This window comes from Tricharina praecox (assembly GCF_024521635.1).
Source record: "Tricharina praecox strain CBS 144465 chromosome Unknown BZA05scaffold_6, whole genome shotgun sequence".
In the NCBI taxonomy this organism is placed as follows: Eukaryota; Fungi; Ascomycota; class Pezizomycetes; order Pezizales; family Pyronemataceae; genus Tricharina; species Tricharina praecox.
The window spans coordinates 1,007,936-1,029,690 of NW_026250408.1; the positions used below are offsets into that span (position 1 = coordinate 1,007,936).

Here is a 21,755-nt window from a genome sequence, read left to right on the forward strand (position 1 = left end):
AATGTGAGGAAAGATATAGGAAGAAGTAGGTAGAGCAGGTACTGGATGATTTGGTATACCGGTTTTTACGACGGTATCTAAAGCTAGCACATACGATTGAGGGCGGAGGATAAACCGAGGTGTCTATTCGCGTCTTACAGCCCAACACTACCGGTACTCCCCGTACGATCCTCCGAACAACAATGGCCTATCTAAGCCACCACATCCCTCCTAAGCGCATCCCAACCACAGACCATCCACGGCGCCAAAAACACCGCGCGTTGATCACACCCCAAAGTCGCAATACCCGCATACGCGCCGGCCAGCCTCTCAGCATCACAATCCTTCGCGCTCCTGGCGACCCTCAACGCCGTTTCCGCCGCAAACGCATCTTCCGCGACCGTCGCGAGTCGTGACCAATTCTCGGTTGCAGAGGGACGCATAAACACCGCACTGGCAGCCGTGGCGGCCGCATTCAGCGCGCCCAGGTCGCCGGAAGAGAGCTGCGCGATCGCGGTGAGAAGGTTGTCGATGTGCTCGCGAACGTAGCGGGGAAGTCCCTCCTTTGCGCGGAAGGAACGGAGGTCATCGAGGACGGCTTCGGTGACGTCTGCGGATCGGTCGAGGACGCCAATGGTGCCTAGCAGGAGGATGGAGCCGAGGTGCTCGGGGTTGGCTTCGATGCAGGCGAAGAGTTGGTCTCGTGCGACGTCCCGCTCTTGTTCACCGCCTTTGGCCCAGAGAACCTGCGAGAGGAGACACACTACGTCCGGGTTCTCTTCCGACTCGGTGAGCGCTTCTTTGAACATTTCAAGACTCTCGTCCATCTGCTGCGAGTAGTAGTGTGCCAGGCCAGCGGTGAGGTGGGCGGATAGTCGACATGCCTGGAGTTGCTCCATGTCGCCGGAAAGATCCAAGGCCATGGAAGCACTCTCGATGGCTTCCGAGTATTGCCGTAGTCCTAGGTACATCCGAGCCAGATCTGCCTTGGAGCGAGCGAACTTGACGAGGTCGTCATCTGCTTCTGTTTCCTCATACCGTTCCTCGTAGATACTGCACACACGCTCCAACTTCTCGACGGCAGAGGTAAAGTCTCCAACACGTTCGTCGAACAAGGCACTCAGCTGGAGAACGGCCGGAATTTGCGATAGCTGGGCCTGAAGCTTCTCCAAGGCAAATATCGGGGTGAGAATTGACGCCAAAGCGGGCTCGGAATTGGCCTTGACAAGCGTGTCGAATGTTGCAGTGATGAATTGCTTTTTCACTGGCGTCTAACGAAGCACATCTATTAGCCTGTAACAAGTAATCATTCAACTCTCAAACGTACCAGAGATTGATCCGAGATCTCGAAGGCGTGTTGGAAGAGTTCTTGTGCATCACGTGCCTCGCCGAGTATCATTGCGATGAGTCCCTGTCCGACCCAAGCAAGAGCGTACTCGGGATCAGTACTCTGTGCTCTGGAGAAGGCTTCGTTCGCGAGTAGATAGTCCTCCTGGATAGTGTACAATGCGCCGAGATTTGTCCAGACACGAGAATTCTGCAAAAGTAAGCAATAGTGAAGAACTTATGGCATGGGAACTCACCTTATCGTTGATATAAAGAGCCCTGACTAGGGAGTGCTGGGCAACCTTGGGATTCAGCTCCGCGGTTGCGAGTCCAAGGGCGTTCCAGAACTCGTGGTTTCCTGGCTCCAGCTTGATGGTCCTCTTGAAGCAGCGTATGGCCGCCAGTCGATGCTTCATCTCTCTATTTGGCAAAGCCACGTAGGCCCTGTACTCTGCCGTTCCGAGGTTATACCAAGCAACCGCATGAGCGTGTCTGTCATCTGCAGTCGCAAATATTGCCCGTTTGTACGCCAATATTCCAGCATAGATAGCAGTGAGGATGTCCTGTGTGTCACCGCCCTTCATCTTTTCGAACATTTCACGGCCCACTTCATCGACCTCAGCCATGATGTCGAACTCACTAGGTTCGAAATCACTCTCGAGGAGCCGCACGACCTGTTCGCGGGGAAATTTGTGGGCCAGGTTCTGAACCCAAGAGAAGAGCATGCATGCATCTCCCACGGTCTTCCAGAGGTTGAAGGCGTCCGATCTCTCCTGAAGGACTTTCTCTGCAATCTCCAGAGACTCCACCACGCTGTCGACAGCCCTTCCGTAATAGCCGGTCTCGACGTATTTCCAGCCCATGGCCAGCGAAGTCTCCGATAAGGCAACCAACACACCGAACTCGCGCTCCCGCAGAGCAAGGACGGCCCGGTAACCTTCACAAGCAAGTTCGAATTCGCCCAGCTCTCGCCTAACATTCGCCAGCATGTACTTTGCGAACCAACTCGTTCCGTCGAGCGCTTCTGCCCGGTCAAAGACTTTTAACGCTGCCGTGTAGCGTCCTGATGAAGCGTATGCCTCTCCCAGGCCAACCCAAGAGTGGAAGTCTGTTGGGGACGCTCTGAGGGCAGACTGGAAAGACTGAATTGCCAGCGAGTAGTTTTGATTGTTCTGGTCTAAATGTGAGAAGACAGGGCTAACTTCGATGGAGGATGACAAACATACCAGTTCTACAACACCGATAGCGCTCTGTGGCCAGGAGATACCCTTGCCCGGAACTGACCTCTTCTTGTCGGCCTCAGCCACTCTCCGAGCCACAATTTCTACGAGCTCCCACTCATTGCTCTCAGAGAAGCTTCGTGCCAATCGCTCCGCAGCCTCGACTTCACCAGCAGATATCTCGAACGCCCTCTGGAAACACTTGTTCGCGCGGGGGGAGTCGTGCGCGATATCGGCGTAAAAACAGCCCAAACTTGTGTAGGCTGGAGCATGATTTTGGTTGTTCTGCAAAGCAAGGATGAAGTAGTGGTAAGGGCCAGCTTTGCGGTCCTTTCTAGCCTCCTCTGTGACCAGTCAGTAAAAGGTTGTTATGGGAGCCGGATAAGACTTGCCGTCAGCATTCCATATGCAGTTACCAATTCTCCATAGAATCTGTGCCTTTAGGTCTCTTGATCTCGGGTCGATGCCTGTGATCTTTTCGAGACACTCCTCGAGTCCGTGCTGGCCAATGCTGTAGCTGCCTTGGAGCACATTGCACCAAGCGGCCTCAGCCATAATTCTAACATTCCCCGGGTCTTTGGCCAATGCTTTGTTGAGCAAATCCACAGCTCCTGGATAGTCTCCTTGTTCCTCTAGAATGAGACCAAGACCAACGAGAGCACCACCATGACCTGGATTATGAGACAATACAGTCTCGAACTGTCCTCTGGCTTCAATATGGTGCTTCGGTGCTTGGTAATGTATCAGTGCCGTTGCAAGGGTAACTGTCAATGCATCTTGATTCCTACTCAGCAGTTAGAACACAGCTTCTTTTTCTGAAAAGATCCGATATGACTTACTTTTGACAGGCCAGTCCAGTCCTCTGCGATTCTCCTGTTGCGAGCTTGAGGCCGCCCCGAGCAGTGTCGACGGCATTCTCATATTCGTCCAGGAGGAGATAGTATTCCCCCAAGATCCGGTGGCACAGAAGAGACGTGGGACTCTTCTCTAGTCCTTCGATCATTGCATCGAGGCGCTGATCTGGAGCATCGGTATCGGCAACGTCCTTTCCGGCTTTATCTTTGGCCACTGAGACTGGTTCGTCTGTCTCCTTTTCTTCGTTTGGAACCGCTGGAAAGGGGGATATCTCGGAATCAAGATAGGCCTGAAGGGAAATAGATAGCCCCCTATCGGGAAAGAGTTCGATATACTCTCGCAACAAATTGACATCATGATCACCTATTTCTATCAGAGGATTCTCCTCATACAAGTGGCTCGGAATTTATACCTATACTCTCACAGTCCTTCCATTCAATTACAATCTTCCATGCCAGCTCGAAGGGGTGTTTGAGAATAACCAAGCCGCGGGCCCAGCTCTCCACCTTCAGTCGTTGTTGTAGCTTTCCTTCCCTGGGGAATACCAGAAGTTTATTGTAAGCATGCTGAAGGAGCTTGCAGTCGATCTGCCGCCGAACGTCTTCTTGGTCCGACCAATTGAGGATATTCTGGTAGAGATCTTCCAGCGGCGACGCACCCCACACCTCCCGTCGGACCTCTGTGGTAACTTGTCCGAGAACAGCGCCGAGACGTGAGCGTCGGTTCGCAATCTCCTTGTTCACTCGCTCCTTCTCTTCAATCTCGATGATCTCCGCCAGCTCCAGATACGTCTTATCCGGCCGCGGAATCAGGCCTTCCAAGTACTCAAAGACCGGGCTTCCTGGCAGTATAATCTGTAATGCCCGCTTGTATTGATGCTTCGACGCATTCTCCTTTGCGAATGCGAGTGCCTTCTCAATGACGGCGAGACACTTAACCCGTTCATCTTGATCACGAAAGACCCCCGCCAGCCCGACGGCGGTCTCCGTGTACTCGTCGACCCGCTTCTGTGCTTCATAGAGCTTCAGCAGACCCTGCCAACTTGCCGGATTCTCCTTGCGGTCTTTCCTCTGTCGCTCTTCGGCCTCGATCCGGATGGCCTGGCGGTACGCCTGTTCGCTCTCATCGTACTTCTCGAGGTTAAACTGGGACAGTCCGAGATATAGTTGTCTGCAGTTTGGGAGTAAGCTAATGGCCTGCACCAAGTGAAACGGGCTTTTACGCACGCAACATAGCTTTGAGGCTCAAACGAGAGAGCTCTTTGGCATTGCTCTTCTGCTCCTGCCCAGTCCTTTGAGTCGATACACGTTTTCGCGGCCTTGAGAGCTTGTTTCGACATTGTGGGGAAGGGATGTGGGGTTGGTGGGGGTCCTGGGTTCGTATGACGGTAGACAAAACGAGTGAGGCTCTTTGGCGCTAATAGGATGGCTGGATTGTCGTACAAGAAGGTCGCAAACGAAACGAGGATGTGGTGAACCACGGAGACGTGTTTGTAGACGTGACGGTGATGGCGATGGTGACGGAAGGTTGCTTCAATTACAGTAGTAGTTACACACACAGTGTGTACAAGATCTACTAGTAAAGCGCTCGAGGCTCTACGTGCGTGTTCACAGTAGTCCGTGTGAGTTCGAGGAAGGTAAGGGCACATATATTAATTGTGCTTTCTTCTTCTTATTGTTTTTGGATATCGTACAATTCCCTCACTCCCTCACTCCCACGCGCCAAAGCAATAAAACGTAAATAAAAACAGAACCAGAACCGTGATGCATGAACTCGACAAGCCGCAATTACATGCCGATTGTCTGCGGCAAAACAAATCAACGCCCCTCCCCTAATGTAATCGAGCTGAAGACCGTATCCTCCGTACGCATCATGTCCGAAAACGACCCCACCGCGCAAACGACACATCTAAGCAGCACCACTGTAACATCGTCAGCAAATTGGCCTCTAACACGAAAGCGATCTTGCAAGTGCTCGCGCGCACAGACGCTCCAGCGACATAGCCGCTTGGGGAGACGGAGGAGGACATACACGAGGATGTTGTTGATGGGGATGTGAATGATCTTGACGATGTAGCCGATGACACCCATGACGACGAAACCGATTCCGACGGCCTGTGAGATTTTGATGAATTCTCTCTTGTCGGCTGCATATCTGTTAGCTAAATATGTCCAAACGGTAATGGGATCTGCGCGGCGACGTACGCTTTGTGCACCGGTTGATGAACAGAGTGCCATCCCTCAGGAACTCCTTGGGGATCTCGGCGATTTGAGCAAACTGGTCGGCCATTGCTATTGTCGTGATATGGGTGCGATTGTGGGAGCGTGCGATCGAAGTGAAGGTGGGGACTTTTGGTAAAGCTTGGGGTGAAAGGTGTTGCTTGTTGGTGCGCGTCGAGACTATTTAGGGGCGGTTAACTGGAGGTAGCTCAAGACTTTCGTGGGAGAGGCGAGGTGTTCACTTTGAATGACGGCGACTTCCCTGGGCAGGCGTAGGTTTCAAAACGATCGATTAGATTTGTTCCTTTGATATGATTGGTCCCGCTTCCGTATTCGTGAACTCACATCTCGTATTCCTTCACATCCCTGAGCTTGGTTGTTGCCATGGGCGGTTGGAGCCTGGCACGTCATGTCAACCTCCAAGTCCAAGCTCCATCGTAGCTTGATCGTATACACTCCTGCACGCGTGAACTCGAAGATAATAGCCACACTGTAACGGTGGCTGCTCTGAGACTATCAAGAAAGTCTCCCTTCTATTTCACCCACCTCCGAACATATTACTGGGCATTGCACCCCCCAGCATACCGGGTATGTTCTGCTTATGCTTGCTCGAAGGAGTACACAGCACTCGACAGTTTTAACAAGACAGACCGACGCAGCCCAGGTTCTTCACACGACCATCCACCATGCCGACCTACCTCACCATTGACGGTCCCTATTTCAAAGACGAACACAACCGTCTAGTGACGCTTCGGGGAATCAATGTCGCCGGTGACACGAAGATGCCGACTCGGCCCAACCAGCTCTCACACATACCCGACGACTTCTACGACGGCGACAACGTATCATTTGTTGGACGACCCTTCCCGCTTGCGGAGGCCGATATTCACTTCCAGCGGCTGAGGAACTACGGTTATAACACCATCCGGTACCTGTTCACATGGGAGGCGATCGAAGCCAAAGGTCCGGGGCGGTACGATGAGGACTGGGTCGAGAGCACCATCCAGATCCTGCGGAAGGCCAAAGAATACGACTTCATGGTGTTTATGGACCCTCACCAAGACGTATGGTCTCGTTTCTCTGGAGGTTCCGGCGCGCCCATGTGGACGCTCTATGCGATGGGATTGAATCCGCAGGCGTTCGATGCGACGGAAGCTGCATTGGTCCACAATACCTATCCTGAACCTGCGGAGTTCCCAAAGATGATCTGGTCCACCAACTATCAGAGGATGGCGAATCAGGTGGCTTGGACATTATTCTTTGCGGGACGGGATTTCGCGCCGAAGGCTATCATCAACGGGAAGAATATCCAGGATTATCTGCAAGATCACTTCATCGGCGCTTGCACCCACCTAGCCCAGAGAATTCACGAGGCCGGAGACTTAGAGGACTGCCCCATTATCGGTTGGGAATCGATCAATGAACCGAACAGAGGATTGGTCGGGTACCAGGCGCTCGACAAAATTCCGGTGGAACAGAAGCTTCAGAAGGGAACGTCACCGACAGCATGGCAGGCGATTCTGACCGGAAGTGGGCGGGCTTGTGAAATCGATACCTGGGACTTCGGCGGTACCGGTCCGTTCAAAACTGGCAAAGCCCTTGTCGACCCTAAGGGTATCAAGGCGTGGCTACCGGCTGAATATGACGACTCTCGATACGGATGGAAGCGCGATCCTGGTTGGAAACTCGGCGAATGTATTTGGGCGCAGCATGGAGTGTGGGATCCGGAGACGGATACGCTTCTCAAGACCGATTACTTCTCCAAGACTGCTGACGGGCGGGACTTGGACGCCGTGGCGTTCACCAATACGTTCTTCATGGACTACTACAGGACGTATGCAAAGGCTTTGAGGTCTATCCACAAGAATGCTATTCTTTTCTGCCAGCCACCTGTTCTTGAGATCCCTCCTGTCATCAAGGGAACCGAGGACATCCACGATCGCTTCGTTTATGCACCTCATTATTATGACGGAATCACGCTCATGACCAAGAAATGGTAGGTTGAAGCAACGCCTTCCTAACGCTACTCAGTACTGACCGACGCTAGGAACCGGCTGTGGAACATCGACGTTCTTGGAGTTCTACGCGGGCGGTATCTCACTCCGGCGTTCGCCATCAGAATCGGCGAGACCGCGATCCGTAACTGCCTCCGTGATCAACTAAAAGCCATAATCCAAGAAGGTCAAGACAACATCGGCAACACGCCCTGTGTCTTCACCGAGATCGGCATACCCTACGATATGGACGGCAGGGCCGCCTACAAGACCGGCGACTTCATCTCTCAGATCCGGGCCTTGGACGCGAACCACTACGCATTGGAAGGCGCCCGTGCAGGGTACACGCTGTGGGTATATACAGCCAACAACAACCACCAGTGGGGCGACAACTGGAATGGCGAGGACCTAAGCATCTTCTCACTCGACGACCGCGATCCTCACTCGCAGGCTGAGGATCACTCTTCGAAGACCGATGAGGTTGACCAGGATAACCTCAAGCGGGCCATGACAAAGAATACTATGTCGACAGACCGCAGCACGCTGCAGGACGATGTGCAAGCTACCAGAGCGGCGGAGGCGTTTGTTCGCCCATCGCCAGTATACACCAACGGCACCATCATCGAGTCCGGCTTCGACCTTGATAAGGTTACTTTCACACTCAAGCTCGCGGCGGATAAGGCGACCGATGAGGACTGGCCCACTGAAATGTTTATGCCGCCGTTCCACTTCCCGAAGGAAGAGACGGAGGTGGTGGTGACGGGCGGTAAATGGGAGTATGATGCCGAGAGGAGCGTCTTGCGGTGGTGGCACATGGAAGGCGAGCAAGAGATCAAGGTCAAGGGTGTTGGGCGGAGAAAGATCTGGGGTGGTGAGGAGGAGGGATATTATGAGATGTTCGCTAGAAATTATGGCACCATTGGGCAGTGTTCGGTTATGTGATTTGCCATTCATTTCTTGTCTGCTTTGTTTTGCGTTTTGCTTTGCTATTATTTTGATTGCCGTTAGGATATCAAGCATGGAAGGAAGGGAGATGTGGTAGTAGCTAGATGCTGGACAAAGATGATGATTTGATGATCGATGATTTTGGTGGATACTTTCGAATACGTAATCCGCAAATCTCTCTCTTTGCCGTATGATACAACCAACCAGCCGCAACATATCCAGGAGCCCTCCCCATTTGAACACACTCGCAACCCTTATTTCTTCTCTGCCGCCTCCGCATCCAGCATCTTGATGAAGTCTTTCTCAGAGATGACAGCCTCAGCCGGCGGCGCAACCGTGTACGTGGGCCTCACGAAACTACCGCTCACATCAGCATCCACATCACCGCCATCCCCACCTCACAATACTAACCGGTCGCTGTTGTATACACCGCCCAAATCCCACCCTTTAACATCCTTCATGAGTTCTTTCTCCCTCTGCTGTGCGGCAAAGTGTCTACGGACGTCGTCGCGATCCGCCTCCGCCTGGAGCATGGGAGTAAGGTAGATGCGCGCCCAGACCTTTTCGCGCGCCATCTCGCGCCGCTCCTTGATGCCGTTCATGGTGGCGTAGAAACCGTAGCCGCAGATCAGGCCCATACCGAGGAGGTAGTAACTGGGACGGAGACCGCGGAATGGGATGTTGCGCTATTGGGCATCGTGTTAGTTGGCGAAGGCGGGGGAGCGGAGGAACGCGGGGGTCGGTACGCGGTATTGGATTGGCTCATAGCCACCGGATGGGGGGAGATCTGGCAATTATTAGTCCTGGCACGGGTGCGAGGATGAGGCGGGAGACCTTGAACCATCGTTGTGAGTGTGCTGTTGAGGGGGAATGGATTGTTGCTTGCTTGTAGCTGCGGGAATGACGGACGTCGGCTGCTTTCGAGGTTCGAGGACGCACTTACCCGGTTAAGCGATCACGAGTGATAGAGTGTGTTGATCAAATAGCCATTGGATTCCCTCTATTCTGGCTGCAAATAATATGATTCTATTGCTTAACAGTTTCGAGCGACGGGACTTCTTTCCTTTCCCTTCTTTTTCCCCTTCTGTTGCAGAAGTTTCTCATCCAGATGCTTCTTCTCTGCTCACATAGGGTTGCAGAAACACCTTAAACGCTGAATTTCATCCTACCTAGATTCTTGCCGGACGACACCTCTGGGAAACTTGGATTGGCGAAGCTATGAGATGAAAAGATTCATACGTAATTGAGCGGACAAGCGCATAGGACGGCGTGAGGCTTGAGATGCAAGCAATCATAGCTGTTAGGAGAATGCACCGGATGAAACCAATACCACTAGTGCTATGCGATGTTGTCGCCCGTCGCTCTGCCAACCAATACAAGAGCTACCGGCAGCTGGGCGGTGGAAAACACTCCCACTTGCCGAGTGACGCGTCGTGGATCGGGAAGATCGTGGCGTGTGGCTGTGGCTGTGCACCGCCACTTTAAGGTTACTTCACTTCGCATCTAGAGCCGCACAGCTTCACCTTCAGTAATCACCATCAACCCCACAATTACCCACCATCCCATCCATCACGTCTCCGTCCTCCCCCCATCCCCTCCACAAAACCGCCAACATGGATATCGACCCCAAGCCCATCCCCGAATTTCTGGCGCAGCAGCGAGACGAACACACCCCGGCGGAGCTGCAACCTCTCATGCTAGATTTTGAGGACTTCTGGGAGCGCAAACTATGGCATCAGCTCACCACCGCCCTCGATGAGTTCTTTAGACATCCCGAGAGTGGCCCGCAGCGGCTAGGGCTCTTCAAAAACTTTGTGATGACGTTTGCCGATAAGATCAACCAGTTGAAGCTGGTGGAGTTGGGACTGTGGGCGAGCCAGGAATGCAAAGGTACCTTACCTACTGCACATGCATCTGCCCATAATCATCATCTCTATCTTGGTTCTAAGTGGCGATAGCTGACCTCTAATGTTTCTGCAGACTACCAAGAGGCCCTCGTCTTCCTCGAAACCATTACCAAGAAGGTAAACAACGTCGACTCGCAAGACGCCTACGTTTACGCCATCGTCGAAGTCGCTCGGATCAAGCTCTGTCTCGAAGACCTGAAAGGCGCCCGCATAGCTCTGGACGAAGCCGAGAAGATTCTGGACAAGTTCGACAGCGTCGAGTCGATAGTGCACGCGTCGTTCTACCGGGTCAGCAGCGATTACTACAGCACCAAGCGGGAGTTCTCGGCGTACTACCGAAATGCCCTGCTGTACCTGGCATGCGTACAGAGCACCGAGCTACCGCAAGCGAAACAGTGCGAGCTCGCCTACAACCTCTCAATCGCTGCGCTGCTGTCGGAAAAGATCTACAACTTCGGAGAGCTCCTGTTACACCCCATCCTCGACTCCCTCGTCGATACCGAGCACGCGTGGATCCGAGAACTGCTCTTTGCGTTCAATACCGGAGACCTTGGCAAGTACAACGGCTTGCTCGGCCACCTCGACAAGCAGCCTCTGTTTGAGGGGAAGCAACAGTTCCTTAGACAGAAACTGTGTCTTTCCGCCTTGACGGAGGCCGTGTTCCAGCGCCCGCCTCACGACCGTGCTCTGACATTCGAGAGCATCATGAAAGAGACTGGCGTGTCGGCGGATGAGGTGGAGTATCTGCTCATGAAGGCGCTGAGCGAGGGCTTGATTAGAGGGAGTATCGACCAGGTGGCGGGTGTGGCAAGGATTGCGTGGGTTCAGCCCAAGGTGTTGGATAAGGGCCAGATCGAGAACATGCGACAGCGGTTGATGGAGTGGGATGGAAGTGTGAGCAGGCTGAACAAGTACATGGAGGAGAAGCTCTCGGAGTCTGTGACGGCATGAATCCTGGGATAATTTCGTAGATGGGACAGGAAAAGTTGGGCACGTGTTGTACTTTTACTCATGCAGCGCACTGGTCAGAATGCTTCTCCGAATTCTATTGCCTTTTTTTGCCCTTCTAATCATCTGTATCAACAAGAAAGAGAGAGAGAGAGAGATCCTCGCAATTACACATGATCATCGTAATGTACAATCCATCCTTCCCCACTCAACCTATCTCTGGAACTCCTTGAAATTTGAGTCCTCAAATTCCACATGCCCAACTCTTGTAACGACAGCTCGCTTCAGACTCCCCGCATGCGTCTGTGTTTGAGACATCGCGGGGGCGGCCTTATCCGGAGTTTCCTTCTCGGCCATTTTCGCTGCCTGCTTTGCGGTCTCCAGCCCAATCTTGAGCACCTTTACAGTCTCCCTCCTCTGCCGCGGCACCGATTCCATCGACTGCACAGCTGCGTACTCCCCCATCTCCTCCCGCGAGATCAAATCCCGTATCCTTCCCCCCGTCCGACTCTGCAACAGCACCGTAGCCGGCCCCACAAACTTGAGGAACTCCCGATCCGCCCACACGGCCGTTTTCACTGCCCACACAGCCTTCGCCAGTACCTCCCAGACCTTCGAAGCCCGCATAGCATTGATCCACTCTACCTCCTTCAACCGCTGCGAGATACCTAGGCCCAGTCGCAACCGCGGCACCTGGAACCGTAGAGACGTAGCCGCCAGTCGCGCCTTACTGGGCTTCTGCCCCGCCGCAGAGTATGCCAGTAGCGAGCGGTGGTGGATGATAAACTCTTCGTCCTTCTTGAGAGCGACTTGATAGACCTGGCCACGGCCGACGAGGGCCACCAAGCCGCGACCCGTCACCTCTTGCGGTTTAACGGCGATGCTGTGACCGCTCCAGGCAAGGAGTGCATCCGGCTGTGTCAGGCTCCAGTCCGCGGTGCCGTCGAGCGCCAAAACGCAGAATGTTGTGTTCGGGGTGTTGGCAGAGATGATGCATGTGAGTGGTGTGGTTGAGGTGACCTTCTGGTAAAGAAAGGGGATGCCGCGGGCAGCGCGGGTGAATGGGGATAGGACCGAGAGCGTCGAGGTCACATCGGATGGTCGGCCGTTGAGACCTAGGAGGGTGCCGCGGCGGGCGTAGAGGTTGCTCGAAGCCGGGAGTGCAACCGAGAGCAGTGAGTGCGGGGCGCCGAGGACTTCGAATGATATCTCTGCTTGCGCGCATCAGTAGAAGCCCTGGGCGGGGTGGGGCGGTGGGTGAGGACATACCAGCGGGGAAGGGCCCGGAGCCGGAGAGCTTCGGGATTGCTTGTGTTTGCGCGGATAAATCAACGATGCCGTTAATAGAGGTTATCGACGGAGTCGCCGAGATGTGGACATGTCGTTGTAATAGGGGCAGTGCAGACCGCACCCGGAGGATGTTCGAGGGGCGGAGGACGGTGGCCATCATGCCATCGGCGGGAGGGTTTTCTGAGTAAGGCGGAGGTGGTTGCAATCGTGTGGGTGGGCAGCGGCTCAAGGAATTCGCGCCGAGGATGTCCAACTGTCACACTTTAAATTCGCACTCTGACGTCGTCAGCCCTTAGGCAAGGAGAATCGCGGGAATATTGGCCTTGAGGATTTATCGATAAGCTCAACAGCTCTACATAGACGTTTATAATTAAGACATGAAAACTTCTCAGTTCCGTACGTAGGAACAACCATGGAGTCATGGACCCATTTCTTTTTTTGGGAGTTGGTCTGTCCCACGTGAGAATCCCCCACCCCCCACCTTCGTGACGCCCACGCCAATTGGCGTCATCCCGCCTTAAGTACCGCGGAAATCGGCGTGAACAATGTGGGCCATCTTCCCGGCCGCCACCTCCCAACTCCCCCATCAACGCCGGCCGGCCGAATCCTTCTCCCTGACACGGCCAAGCTCTACTTTGGAAGCATATGTGAGGTACCAGTTCCCCATTCCCCATCCTGTTCCATAACCGCGATCATCGAACTCAACTTCACAGCAGGTTCGCAAACCACATCCATGCTCTCGCCGTGCGTTTTCCGCGCTATTGCGCGGCCACGGCTTTTGTCGGGCTCCCCACTACTGCGCTTTCCCGCGCGCCAACGACCGCCAGCTCGTCTGTTCGCCGGTTCTCCATACTACCTACAACAAAAGAAACCGCACAATGAGAAGGCCACCATGCTTGCGACGCAGACGGCGAAGGAGCCCGCAGCGGCGCCAAAGGATTTCCTCTCGGAAGCAAGTTTGTCGGCAAAGGGACAGCGAAAGGCCGACTGGGGGATCATAAAAGAGATGTCGAGATACTTGTGGCCGAAGGTGTGTTCGTGTCGGGGTGTCCATACGGACGCCGAGTGCTGAACCGTGTCTAGGACAGTCCGAGTGTAAAGCTGCGCGTCAGTCTGTCGATTGCGTTGCTTCTCGGTGCAAAGGTAGTATCCTCAAGTAGAATTATGAAGGGCGTGCAATTGACGCAGTTAGATCCTGAATGTCCAAGTCCCTTTCTTCTTCAAAGAGATCGTAGACAACATGAACGTGGATTTCCTCGCCCTAGGCGGCACGGTGTGGACGGCCGCCGGTTCCGTAATCCTTGCGTGTAAGCCACATTTTCCTTCCACCACTTACACCGACATGTCAGAGTCTGATCTGGGAGGCCGTGAGAAGATGGGTTGGCCCGAGTTGGCTCCACGGTATTCCAGGAACTCCGAAACGCGGTGTTTGCGACTGTCGCCCAGAAGGCGATCCGAAAGGTCGCCTGCAATGTCTTCGATCATCTGCTGCGATTGGACTTGAATTTCCACCTCACGAGACAGACGGGTGGGTTGACGAGAGCCATCGATAGAGGTACAAAAGGTATTAGCTTCTTGTTGACAAGCATGCTGTTCCACATCGTGCCGATTGGGCTTGAGGTCACCATGGTTTGCGGAATCTTGGTAGGTTCTCCTACTTCTGGTATGTCCTTCGAAGTTCGAAGGCCACGGGTTGACATATATAGACGTACAATTATGGGGCTAAGTTTGCGGCTGTTACCGCGCTGACGATGGCGGCGTACTCGGCGTTCACAATCGTCACTACATCTTGGAGGACGAAATTCAGGAAGCAGATGAATGCGGCGGACAACAAAGGAGCAACAGTAGCAGTTGACTCGCTCATCAATTACGAAGCTGTCAAGGTACAACTCTCCCATTCCTATCAAGCTAGTATATTTTTAACTCTTCGGTAGTACTTCAACAACGAGAAGTTCGAGGTCGGGCGGTATGACGCCGCGCTCAAGGGATACGAGAACGCCTCCATCAAGGTGGCTACTTCATTAGCCTTCCTAAACTGCGGCCAAAACGTCATCTTCTCCTCCGCCCTGACGGCCATGATGTACCTTGCCTGCCAGGGTGTTGTAGCTGGTGATCTGACCGTGGGTGACCTTGTTATGGTCAACCAACTGGTTTTCCAGCTCTCTGTGCCCTTAAACTTCCTTGGATCTGTCTACCGTGAACTCCGACAGTCTTTACTGGATATGGAAACCCTATTCAACCTGCAGAAGGTCAACGTCGCGGTCAAGGATTCACCAAATGCGAAGCCGCTCGCTTTTAAGGGTGGAGAAATTCGGTTTGAGAATGTCACTTTCGGATACCACCCGGATAGACCGATCTTGAAGGATGTTAGCTTCACGATTCCTGCGGGGACAAAGACGGCTATTGTTGGTCCCAGCGGATGCGGGTGAGTCTTCATGGTCCTCTGCTCAGAGTAAAGAATATCCATTGCTGATGAATGGAATAACAGCAAATCTACAATTCTGAGACTGCTATTCCGCTTTTACGACGTTCAGTCCGGCCGTATCCTTATTGATGGCCAAGATATCAGGGACGTCACTACCGAATCCCTTCGCAAGGCGATTGGTGTTGTTCCCCAGGATACCCCACTGTTCAACAACACAATTGAGCACAACATCCGGTACGGACGGGTTGATGCTACGGAAGACGAGGTGCTGGCCGTAGCCAAAAGAGCCAAGATCCACGATACCATCGCTGCTTTCCCTGCCGGATATCAGACCATGGTCGGCGAGCGGGGAATGATGATCTCTGGTTAGTGTGAATGTACTCCGGGATGTGAAGATAACTACTAACGATCATTCAAGGTGGCGAAAAACAGCGACTGGCTATGACTAGAGTATTGCTGAAGGACCCTCCGTTGCTGTTCTTTGACGAAGCTGTAAGAGTTCCCGTCCTCATCTTGTTTCCGTGGAAACACTGATACTGACTACCGCTAGACTTCCGCATTGGACACCCACACCGAGAAAGCGCTGATGAGTAACATTACCTCCATTCTCAAAGAAAAACAAAGGACCAGCGTATTCGTCGCGCATCGGCTGCGTACCATCTTCGACAGCGGTCCGTAACACCACCATCTCATCTTTTGGGAACACCACACTGACTCTCCTAGACCAAATCATCGTTCTCAAAGACGGCTCAGTTGCCGAGCCGCCAGGAACACATGAGAAGCTCATCGACAGCGGAGGTGTCTACTCGACGCTTTGGGGTATGTATATCCGCGGTCCCCACATCCTCGGTCAATGCTGACAAACTTTTAGCTGCGCAGGAGACTACGCCGAGTCTGGAGGATGCGGATAAGGTAGCGCGGCGAAGATAGTGGAATGAAGGTTCATAGATTTCATAGAAGATAAGACTGAGGGGCAATAGTTAGAGACATGTGTATCGCATCTTTTGAGTGGCTTTGACACGATGTATCGCCCCCTCCTGTAGAGGGAAATGGCTTCCCACTTAGCCGGGGTTTATACGGAACTATCCTCCACCCTCGTGCTGCACTCTTGCATTTCTTCCGGCCGGCCGTCTCGTCCCTGTCCATCTATCGTATGCTCTGGCTCCAATCCCCACATCGGAGATTGAGTAGGTACTTTTGTAGGTATACGGTCGAACAATGGCAGGAACAATCATACCGCAGCCTTTCCTCTTGCGCCCAGCCGCCACCAGTCCTACGGACATCGTGGTACCGGTATTGACCGTGTGTCCGAGCAGCGCGATCATGTGGAAGCAATCGGATCCCGACGGAGCGAAGCCCAATGAAGGGGCTTGGACGAGCCCGACCGGATGTATGGGTGTATGAAACTGGGTTTAGATTCATCCGCGCTCAAGAATGAAGCGATACACAAATGGAAAGGGCACCAGAAACTGAGAAAACATGTGAAGAACGAAGGAAATCCCCCGGCAGACGCATACGGCCAACGCACGCCTTGCAGTTCGACTATCGATCGGTTCAGGCAGGCCCTGAGCTGGAACCGTTGCCCTCGCCCTTCTCGTCTCTATCGTGCTTGGACTCCTAGGAGGCACCATGACTTTAGCATCAATTCAAAGCCCTTAGGATTCCAAGTCGTGGGGCGTAGTTAACCCCACAATCCCAGAGAAATCTCAGCTTACACTGTTATTGTGGCCAAGGTTCTTCCTTCCATTTGTACATAGCCACACGTGCTCCCTTCTTCTGCAAGAGCTGAACGCTGCTTGACAGTTGCCTGTATCTCGCAATACCAAGCGCCGAGCGTCCATCGCAGTCAACATGATCAAGCTCACAGTCGTCTTTCGCGCACAGCAACCGGATCACTTGCACAACTTGTGACTCTTCATCTCCGCAAGCGTTATCCAGAAGCCATATCAGTGCAGTCATCCCGTAAACGTTCTTCGCATTCACATCGACGTCCTTCTTCAAAACAACCTCTACTAACTTCAGCAAGTTATGATGAGTATGGTCTAACACTAACATAGCCGACATGAGCAGCGTAAAGTATTCTTGACCCCTCACATTGAAATCTACCCCAGGAGGGTGCGCCCAGTCGAGTATATCCACGAGCCTGCTCTCGGCTGCTAAATGCAGTGGATCCAGTTTTGAGTACTTCATATTATCACCCCAAAGAAAATCTTTGGCAAGATTCCAAAGCTGTTCTGAAAGCGGTGTCGCATGTCTGCCGGGAGGAACCTTGGCGGCATGAAAATCCCACCAGCGCCTCAGATAGGAGAAATTCCCATCGTCGGCGTCAGCCTGCTTGGAAAAGAGCTGGGTAACTATAGGAGACAACGGGTCAGCTTTTGCCACTAGATTCGGATATGTATGTCACGAACCACAGGTGAGTGCCATCGACGCGTGTGCGATTGTTTCATCCACCAAGCAAGATGCAACGTATGGGTCGTCCCGGGAGTCGGAAGATAGTTTCTCCTTCGGCTGCAAGAGGAACTCCTTCACAGTTCTGTGGGTGAAACGAAGGTAGTTCTTATTATCGAGAAAGACTTCTACCAGCGAGCCGCAAGCCGTGAATATCTGCTGCATTGTCGGCAAGATGACATCTTCGAGATCAAACGTCTTGTCCCCATCGATTGTAGCACAAGCAGATTGCATCTCCTCAACTTTTATTGGTGAGAAGGCCATCGCGATCCAAAGCAAGATACGTTTCCGCATCTGTAGGTCTTCTTCGTTTCCGTTCGCTCCAAGACGACGAAGTATGAGTTCGTACATGCTGCTGATTCCCTTTGGCATCGTCCGAAGACGTTCGGATATTTTTTGCGGCGAGTAGATCTCTAGTTCTTCCAAAACAAGGGCTATACTATTCGCGTCAGACTTTTGCCAGAACCAACTTGGCTACTATTCCAGGGATTTGTCTCGGGGGGATTTTATTATATCTTCGCCCCGAAATCCTAGCCCAGAGTAAAGCCACATCCATAACCCCCGCTACGAAAACCACGTAACGGTCTTCGTAGATGTAGCACCCAAATGGTACGAGACGGGGTAGAGGCACACATGCTGCGTATTGGGAGAGGGATGGGAAATCAGGGTTGAGGTGCGTGTGGTAGGGTTTGCTTGTACCGTTGGTACATCGAGAGTGCCGTGAGATGGGGGAAAATGAAAGCACTTGCCAGCATATCGGAACATCCCTTCGGAGTTTTTGTTCACCGTGTCGATGATTTTCTCTCTGTGAATCAACAGACTTTCGTTATCCTCCACCCTTTTCGTAATGAACAGCGCGATATCGCTTGTGACGTCCATTCCGATTGATGCGACATCTTGAAGATTCCTGAACAGATGGCTAACCACGGGGCGTCCGGTAAGTACGAATTGTACCTGTCGCTCAAGAGTTTCGGGCAGTTTCAGGGCGTCGGCAACACTAGAAGAATCGGCACCGCTGCCGTCGACGGCACATTCGTCGAGGGCGTCCAGTAGTACTATGACTTTCCCGGGATATCAATGAAGCATTTGGGTGAAAATCGCCCAGAGTTTCTTGAAGCCTCTGGTGCTCTTCGTCTGCTTGAAGAATACATCGGACCGGCACCACAACTGCAGGATCGGCATCAATCGCTCCTTTTCTTTCCTAGTACTGCTGGCCTTTATGAGTTGCGCCACCAGACTGGCAACCATTGCCGTGGCCGAAGTGGCCACTGCATCGCCGTCCCGGAAAAAAAAGTACAGGACCACAGCGTTTAACTTCTGTAATTCCGGGACCATATTAGCAGCGAGGACCGATTTCCCAGCACCTAATATCATGGGTTGGTAATTGAACATCAAGCTTGGAGTGGGTGATGTACCTGGTATTCCTTCTATCCAGAGGTTTTTCTTCCCGGTACCATCAACCCAAGCTATGTACTCCTTGTGCTGGGAGATCCATTCACAAGTGCCTGCCGTTCGCTTGCTCAAATGTAGGTCATGTGATGTTTCCGGATTCGTAGCTGCAAGCCACTCCAACGCTTGTTCTAAGGAGCATCAATCAATACAGGTTTCCGGAATCCGAATAATGCACTGGGTACATAATATGCTTACCTTCTGAAATCGCCATCCACTTCAGCCCTTCCAACTCCTCTGTCAAGCCTTCCGCTTTCTCACTTCGAAGATCTGTTGTTTGCCGCCCGTCTCAACATGGTACCATCTTCAGAGAGGGCAACTGAGGTGTAGCTACATACCGTGAACCCTTTCCATTTCCGCCATTTCCGCCAGATCCTTCAATTGAGATTTCATCCTCTCGATATCGTCCAAATATGGCAGAATCCCGGAAGAGAATGGCTTCAGGTGCTGCGTAACCCTCCCTATCCAAGAATAAGCTCGCCATTCGACCAGAGAAACCATTTTGAGACGCACCGAGATACGACGGAGGTGCAAAGTAGTGTTTCGCCTTGATGGAAAAGACCAAGACGGCCGCATAGAACTCGGGCAGCGCCGCCTCGAGCTCGTCCAGTAGGGGTGTCGGCGACGAACGGAGGGCGTTTGCGCATATGCGCGAGTAGAATTTGCAGTTTGCCATTGTGGTGATTATGGTGCTGAGCGCACACTCGAGAGCTTCGATACTCTCTTTGTGGTTGAGGTAGACCTATGTATGACCGTCATCAGCTCGAACACACTGCATATTCTACAGTCTTGACCACCCGGAGTCGCGCCGCCGCGGAGTCAAGGCTGCCTAGGGGTGCTGTGCAATCGAACCCATCGTTCCTTACGGCACGCGGATTCGAGAGATTCACATTTCACGAGACGATTAAAATCCAGGACATACTTGAAGGAGAAACCTCGCCGAGGCCCAGACCAGAGAGGTGACCTCCGGACTATGGTTGACCGCAATATCCACAGTTTTAGCATACTTATCGATCCCCTCAACGATCCTATCAAAGCGGTTACGGAGACTGATAATTTCGCCCGCACTGTTCTTGTACGTCCACTTCTGCTCGTTTCTATCGTTTCGGGCGGCATCCGCCTCCCTGAGCGCTGAAAGGATGCATTCCTGCGGCGAAGATTTGAATTGGGGACCGAACGTCATCCGCTCGCTTTCGTCCAGCTTCTCCCTAGCAATGCTGTATGCCCTCCCCCAATGCTGTCTGGATTTTGTACAGTATTTTAGTCGGCGACCATCGAATCGGGCGGGCCCAGGTACTAACATGTCTTTGGCCTCCGCATCTCTGGCCCTCGCATCTCTAGCCTCCGCATCTTTGGACGGTGCCGGCGAGGCGGATGTCGATATCAATAGTGTTGGTGTCAGTGGAGCGGATAGTACCGAGGACGTAGTTCCAGACGGCGCGGTGGATGTCAATATCAATGGTGTTGGTGTCAGTGGAGCGGATAGTACCGAGGCGGACGTAGTTCCCGACGGCGCCGTGGCCCGTCCATCAGTTTCGGGCCGGTTCATGGAGGGCGAACGCTCCAGCCGTGCCGATCTGTCCCGCACACGTAGAAACCCTCTCCTACTCCTGCCTCCGGCCTCTGCTGGCTGGGAATCGCGCGTGCAGCCACCGTCTCGCAAAGCGGAAGTGGAAGTGGACTCTGCGGGCACCGGATTCGGGCTGAGAAGGGACACTTGCGAATGGGTGTTCTGGTTCCGCCACCACCCTCGCAGGTCGTGGAAGACGTTGTTGATCGCCTCCATGGCCCTGGGGACGATCCGGCCCGATGGGTGAGTGCTTCGATGTAGGTTTGCTGTACCTACCTTCCGCGGTGTACCGGTACCCTTTGGACGGGCCTTGGACCTTGGCTGTGCTGGTTGAACTGTGGTAACTAGAGAGCTCCAAACGACGATTGCGAGGCTACATAGCATAGAGTAGAGTAGCTACCTTCCCCCCAGCTTAGGGGTTGCCGTGCATGGACAGCTCATGCGGCTCAGCTCCTGCATGCGGAGAGCCCGTCATAACTATCCTATGTATGGACGCCTGACGGACCAATCAGCAATGTCCGGGCGAAACTCGATACGCCGAGTGATGGCATTGCTGTTCTGATATTCTTCTCATAGTATAGGTATACCCACAGCAACTCCACAAAGCACAAAGTCCAACCCCGACCGACCGCCGCAGTTCTCGGGGTTCCAGAAGTGACGTTTCCTCTGGCGTGAGACATGGAATCATGTATGCATACCTGAGTCCTGATATGCAGGAAGGCATACCGCAGCGGAGCCGACAGAGACAGCACCATGTCTGTCCGTCTGTCCGCCCGTCCATCCGTTCTTGGGCAGCCGTGCTACTTCAAGCCCGCTTGGGATTCACGAACGGGTTCGGGGACGGTCGGAAGCAGCATGCCACGTTTCTTTGCAGAAACACGGGTGGGCAATGGACATAATCATCAGACGCGGCATGGTCGGCTCAGCATAGGTTGTACCTGTACTCCCCTCCATCGAGCTGGCTTGCTCAGTTCCGTAGCGGCACGGATGGCCGCTTTTGCGACTTCGTTGCGAGCCCTTGTACGGGATTGTCACGTTGTGCGTTTAGTAAATAATTTCTGCTCGAGTTGGACAGAGTGGACATTGTGTTGTAGCTACCATATTGAGCCATGTAATAAAATTATAGGCCTTATGGCAGCCTTATATGAGAGCGACTTTGACACATCCCGCTTGAGAA

General features: G+C 53.2%; 9 protein-coding genes across 9 annotated transcripts; 3 read left to right on the forward strand and 6 right to left on the reverse strand.

The window, feature by feature from the left end:
- Positions 1-34: 34 nt before the first annotated feature.
- BZA05DRAFT_391467 (uncharacterized protein) lies at positions 35-4,907 on the reverse strand. Its single transcript, XM_051482977.1, has 8 exons — positions 4,607-4,907; positions 3,793-4,550; positions 3,365-3,743; positions 2,918-3,309; positions 2,532-2,869; positions 1,563-2,477; positions 1,307-1,516; positions 35-1,250 (listed from the first exon to the last, which is right to left on the reverse strand). The coding sequence occupies exons 1-8, from the start codon at positions 4,717-4,719 to the stop codon at positions 192-194; spliced, it is 4,164 nt and encodes a 1,387-aa protein (XP_051341702.1). The 5' UTR covers positions 4,720-4,907; the 3' UTR covers positions 35-191.
- A 118-nt stretch (positions 4,908-5,025) lies between these two features.
- Positions 5,026-5,793, reverse strand: BZA05DRAFT_391468 (uncharacterized protein). The gene is made up of 3 exons (XM_051482978.1): positions 5,585-5,793; positions 5,412-5,526; positions 5,026-5,301 (listed from the first exon to the last, which is right to left on the reverse strand). Exons 1-3 carry the CDS (start codon positions 5,667-5,669, stop codon positions 5,289-5,291), a joined length of 213 nt encoding a protein of 70 aa, XP_051341703.1. The 5' UTR covers positions 5,670-5,793; the 3' UTR covers positions 5,026-5,288.
- A 204-nt stretch (positions 5,794-5,997) lies between these two features.
- On the forward strand, positions 5,998-8,681 carry BZA05DRAFT_370297 (glycoside hydrolase superfamily). Its single transcript, XM_051481644.1, has 2 exons — positions 5,998-7,595; positions 7,647-8,681. The coding sequence occupies exons 1-2, from the start codon at positions 6,286-6,288 to the stop codon at positions 8,533-8,535; spliced, it is 2,199 nt and encodes a 732-aa protein (XP_051341704.1). The 5' UTR covers positions 5,998-6,285; the 3' UTR covers positions 8,536-8,681.
- Positions 8,682-9,445, reverse strand: BZA05DRAFT_391476 (GRIM-19). The gene is made up of 4 exons (XM_051482979.1): positions 9,373-9,445; positions 9,285-9,325; positions 8,950-9,224; positions 8,682-8,895 (listed from the first exon to the last, which is right to left on the reverse strand). Exons 1-4 carry the CDS (start codon positions 9,380-9,382, stop codon positions 8,793-8,795), a joined length of 429 nt encoding a protein of 142 aa, XP_051341705.1. The 5' UTR covers positions 9,383-9,445; the 3' UTR covers positions 8,682-8,792.
- A 617-nt stretch (positions 9,446-10,062) lies between these two features.
- Positions 10,063-11,478, forward strand: BZA05DRAFT_350176 (uncharacterized protein). Its single transcript, XM_051481271.1, has 2 exons — positions 10,063-10,428; positions 10,519-11,478. The coding sequence occupies exons 1-2, from the start codon at positions 10,152-10,154 to the stop codon at positions 11,394-11,396; spliced, it is 1,155 nt and encodes a 384-aa protein (XP_051341706.1). The 5' UTR covers positions 10,063-10,151; the 3' UTR covers positions 11,397-11,478.
- On the reverse strand, positions 11,479-13,183 carry BZA05DRAFT_391479 (mitochondrial biogenesis AIM24-domain-containing protein). Its single transcript, XM_051482980.1, has 2 exons — positions 12,663-13,183; positions 11,479-12,604 (listed from the first exon to the last, which is right to left on the reverse strand). The coding sequence occupies exons 1-2, from the start codon at positions 12,841-12,843 to the stop codon at positions 11,607-11,609; spliced, it is 1,179 nt and encodes a 392-aa protein (XP_051341707.1). The 5' UTR covers positions 12,844-13,183; the 3' UTR covers positions 11,479-11,606.
- An 11-nt stretch (positions 13,184-13,194) lies between these two features.
- Positions 13,195-16,341, forward strand: BZA05DRAFT_391481 (P-loop containing nucleoside triphosphate hydrolase protein). The gene is made up of 12 exons (XM_051482981.1): positions 13,195-13,335; positions 13,400-13,713; positions 13,767-13,826; positions 13,876-13,990; positions 14,059-14,327; positions 14,390-14,566; positions 14,618-15,108; positions 15,172-15,473; positions 15,527-15,600; positions 15,659-15,779; positions 15,832-15,927; positions 15,980-16,341. The coding sequence occupies exons 2-12, from the start codon at positions 13,417-13,419 to the stop codon at positions 16,036-16,038; spliced, it is 2,061 nt and encodes a 686-aa protein (XP_051341708.1). The 5' UTR covers positions 13,195-13,335; positions 13,400-13,416; the 3' UTR covers positions 16,039-16,341.
- A 288-nt stretch (positions 16,342-16,629) lies between these two features.
- Positions 16,630-18,535, reverse strand: BZA05DRAFT_239262 (uncharacterized protein). Its single transcript, XM_051479892.1, has 4 exons — positions 18,309-18,535; positions 17,520-17,993; positions 16,824-17,462; positions 16,630-16,725 (listed from the first exon to the last, which is right to left on the reverse strand). Exons 1-3 carry the CDS (start codon positions 18,436-18,438, stop codon positions 16,828-16,830), a joined length of 1,239 nt encoding a protein of 412 aa, XP_051341709.1. The 5' UTR covers positions 18,439-18,535; the 3' UTR covers positions 16,630-16,725; positions 16,824-16,827.
- Positions 18,536-21,003, reverse strand: BZA05DRAFT_239288 (uncharacterized protein). Its single transcript, XM_051479893.1, has 7 exons — positions 20,310-21,003; positions 19,931-20,249; positions 19,522-19,750; positions 19,347-19,469; positions 19,207-19,278; positions 18,975-19,139; positions 18,536-18,923 (listed from the first exon to the last, which is right to left on the reverse strand). The coding sequence occupies exons 1-7, from the start codon at positions 20,960-20,962 to the stop codon at positions 18,634-18,636; spliced, it is 1,851 nt and encodes a 616-aa protein (XP_051341710.1). The 5' UTR covers positions 20,963-21,003; the 3' UTR covers positions 18,536-18,633.
- Between the last annotated feature and the right edge of the window lie 752 nt (positions 21,004-21,755).

Coding starts and splice junctions, on each gene's coding strand:
- BZA05DRAFT_239288 (XM_051479893.1), bottom strand. CDS start 20,962: ATGCTATGTAGCCTCGCAATCGTCGTTTGGAGCTCTCTAGTTACCACA. Junction 19,470..19,521: donor TGCACCTCCGTCGTATCTCG/GTGCGTCTCAAA, acceptor ATTCTTGGATAG/GGAGGGTTACGCAGCACCTG. Junction 18,924..18,974: donor CTGGATAGAAGGAATACCAG/GTACATCACCCA, acceptor CCATGATATTAG/GTGCTGGGAAATCGGTCCTC.
- BZA05DRAFT_391481 (XM_051482981.1), top strand. CDS start 13,417: ATGCTCTCGCCGTGCGTTTTCCGCGCTATTGCGCGGCCACGGCTTTTG. Junction 14,567..14,617: donor TCAATTACGAAGCTGTCAAG/GTACAACTCTCC, acceptor ACTCTTCGGTAG/TACTTCAACAACGAGAAGTT. Junction 15,928..15,979: donor TGTCTACTCGACGCTTTGGG/GTATGTATATCC, acceptor ACAAACTTTTAG/CTGCGCAGGAGACTACGCCG.
- BZA05DRAFT_391468 (XM_051482978.1), bottom strand. CDS start 5,669: ATGGCCGACCAGTTTGCTCAAATCGCCGAGATCCCCAAGGAGTTCCTG. Junction 5,527..5,584: donor CATCAACCGGTGCACAAAGC/GTACGTCGCCGC, acceptor ACAGATATGCAG/CCGACAAGAGAGAATTCATC.
- BZA05DRAFT_370297 (XM_051481644.1), top strand. CDS start 6,286: ATGCCGACCTACCTCACCATTGACGGTCCCTATTTCAAAGACGAACAC. Junction 7,596..7,646: donor ACGCTCATGACCAAGAAATG/GTAGGTTGAAGC, acceptor GACCGACGCTAG/GAACCGGCTGTGGAACATCG.
- BZA05DRAFT_350176 (XM_051481271.1), top strand. CDS start 10,152: ATGGATATCGACCCCAAGCCCATCCCCGAATTTCTGGCGCAGCAGCGA. Junction 10,429..10,518: donor GGCGAGCCAGGAATGCAAAG/GTACCTTACCTA, acceptor ATGTTTCTGCAG/ACTACCAAGAGGCCCTCGTC.
- BZA05DRAFT_239262 (XM_051479892.1), bottom strand. CDS start 18,438: ATGGACGTCACAAGCGATATCGCGCTGTTCATTACGAAAAGGGTGGAG. Junction 17,994..18,308: donor AGGGATGTTCCGATATGCTG/GCAAGTGCTTTC, acceptor CGAATAGTATAG/CCCTTGTTTTGGAAGAACTA. Junction 17,463..17,519: donor GTCGATGGCACTCACCTGTG/GTTCGTGACATA, acceptor TGTCTCCTATAG/TTACCCAGCTCTTTTCCAAG.
- BZA05DRAFT_391467 (XM_051482977.1), bottom strand. CDS start 4,719: ATGTCGAAACAAGCTCTCAAGGCCGCGAAAACGTGTATCGACTCAAAG. Junction 3,310..3,364: donor ACTGGACTGGCCTGTCAAAA/GTAAGTCATATC, acceptor ACTGCTGAGTAG/GAATCAAGATGCATTGACAG. Junction 2,478..2,531: donor CTATCGGTGTTGTAGAACTG/GTATGTTTGTCA, acceptor CATTTAGACCAG/AACAATCAAAACTACTCGCT.
- BZA05DRAFT_391476 (XM_051482979.1), bottom strand. Junction 9,225..9,284: donor ATGAGCCAATCCAATACCGC/GTACCGACCCCC, acceptor GATGCCCAATAG/CGCAACATCCCATTCCGCGG. Junction 8,896..8,949: donor GGTGTATACAACAGCGACCG/GTTAGTATTGTG, acceptor TGTGAGCGGTAG/TTTCGTGAGGCCCACGTACA.
- BZA05DRAFT_391479 (XM_051482980.1), bottom strand. CDS start 12,843: ATGATGGCCACCGTCCTCCGCCCCTCGAACATCCTCCGGGTGCGGTCT. Junction 12,605..12,662: donor CTCCGGGCCCTTCCCCGCTG/GTATGTCCTCAC, acceptor GCGCGCAAGCAG/AGATATCATTCGAAGTCCTC.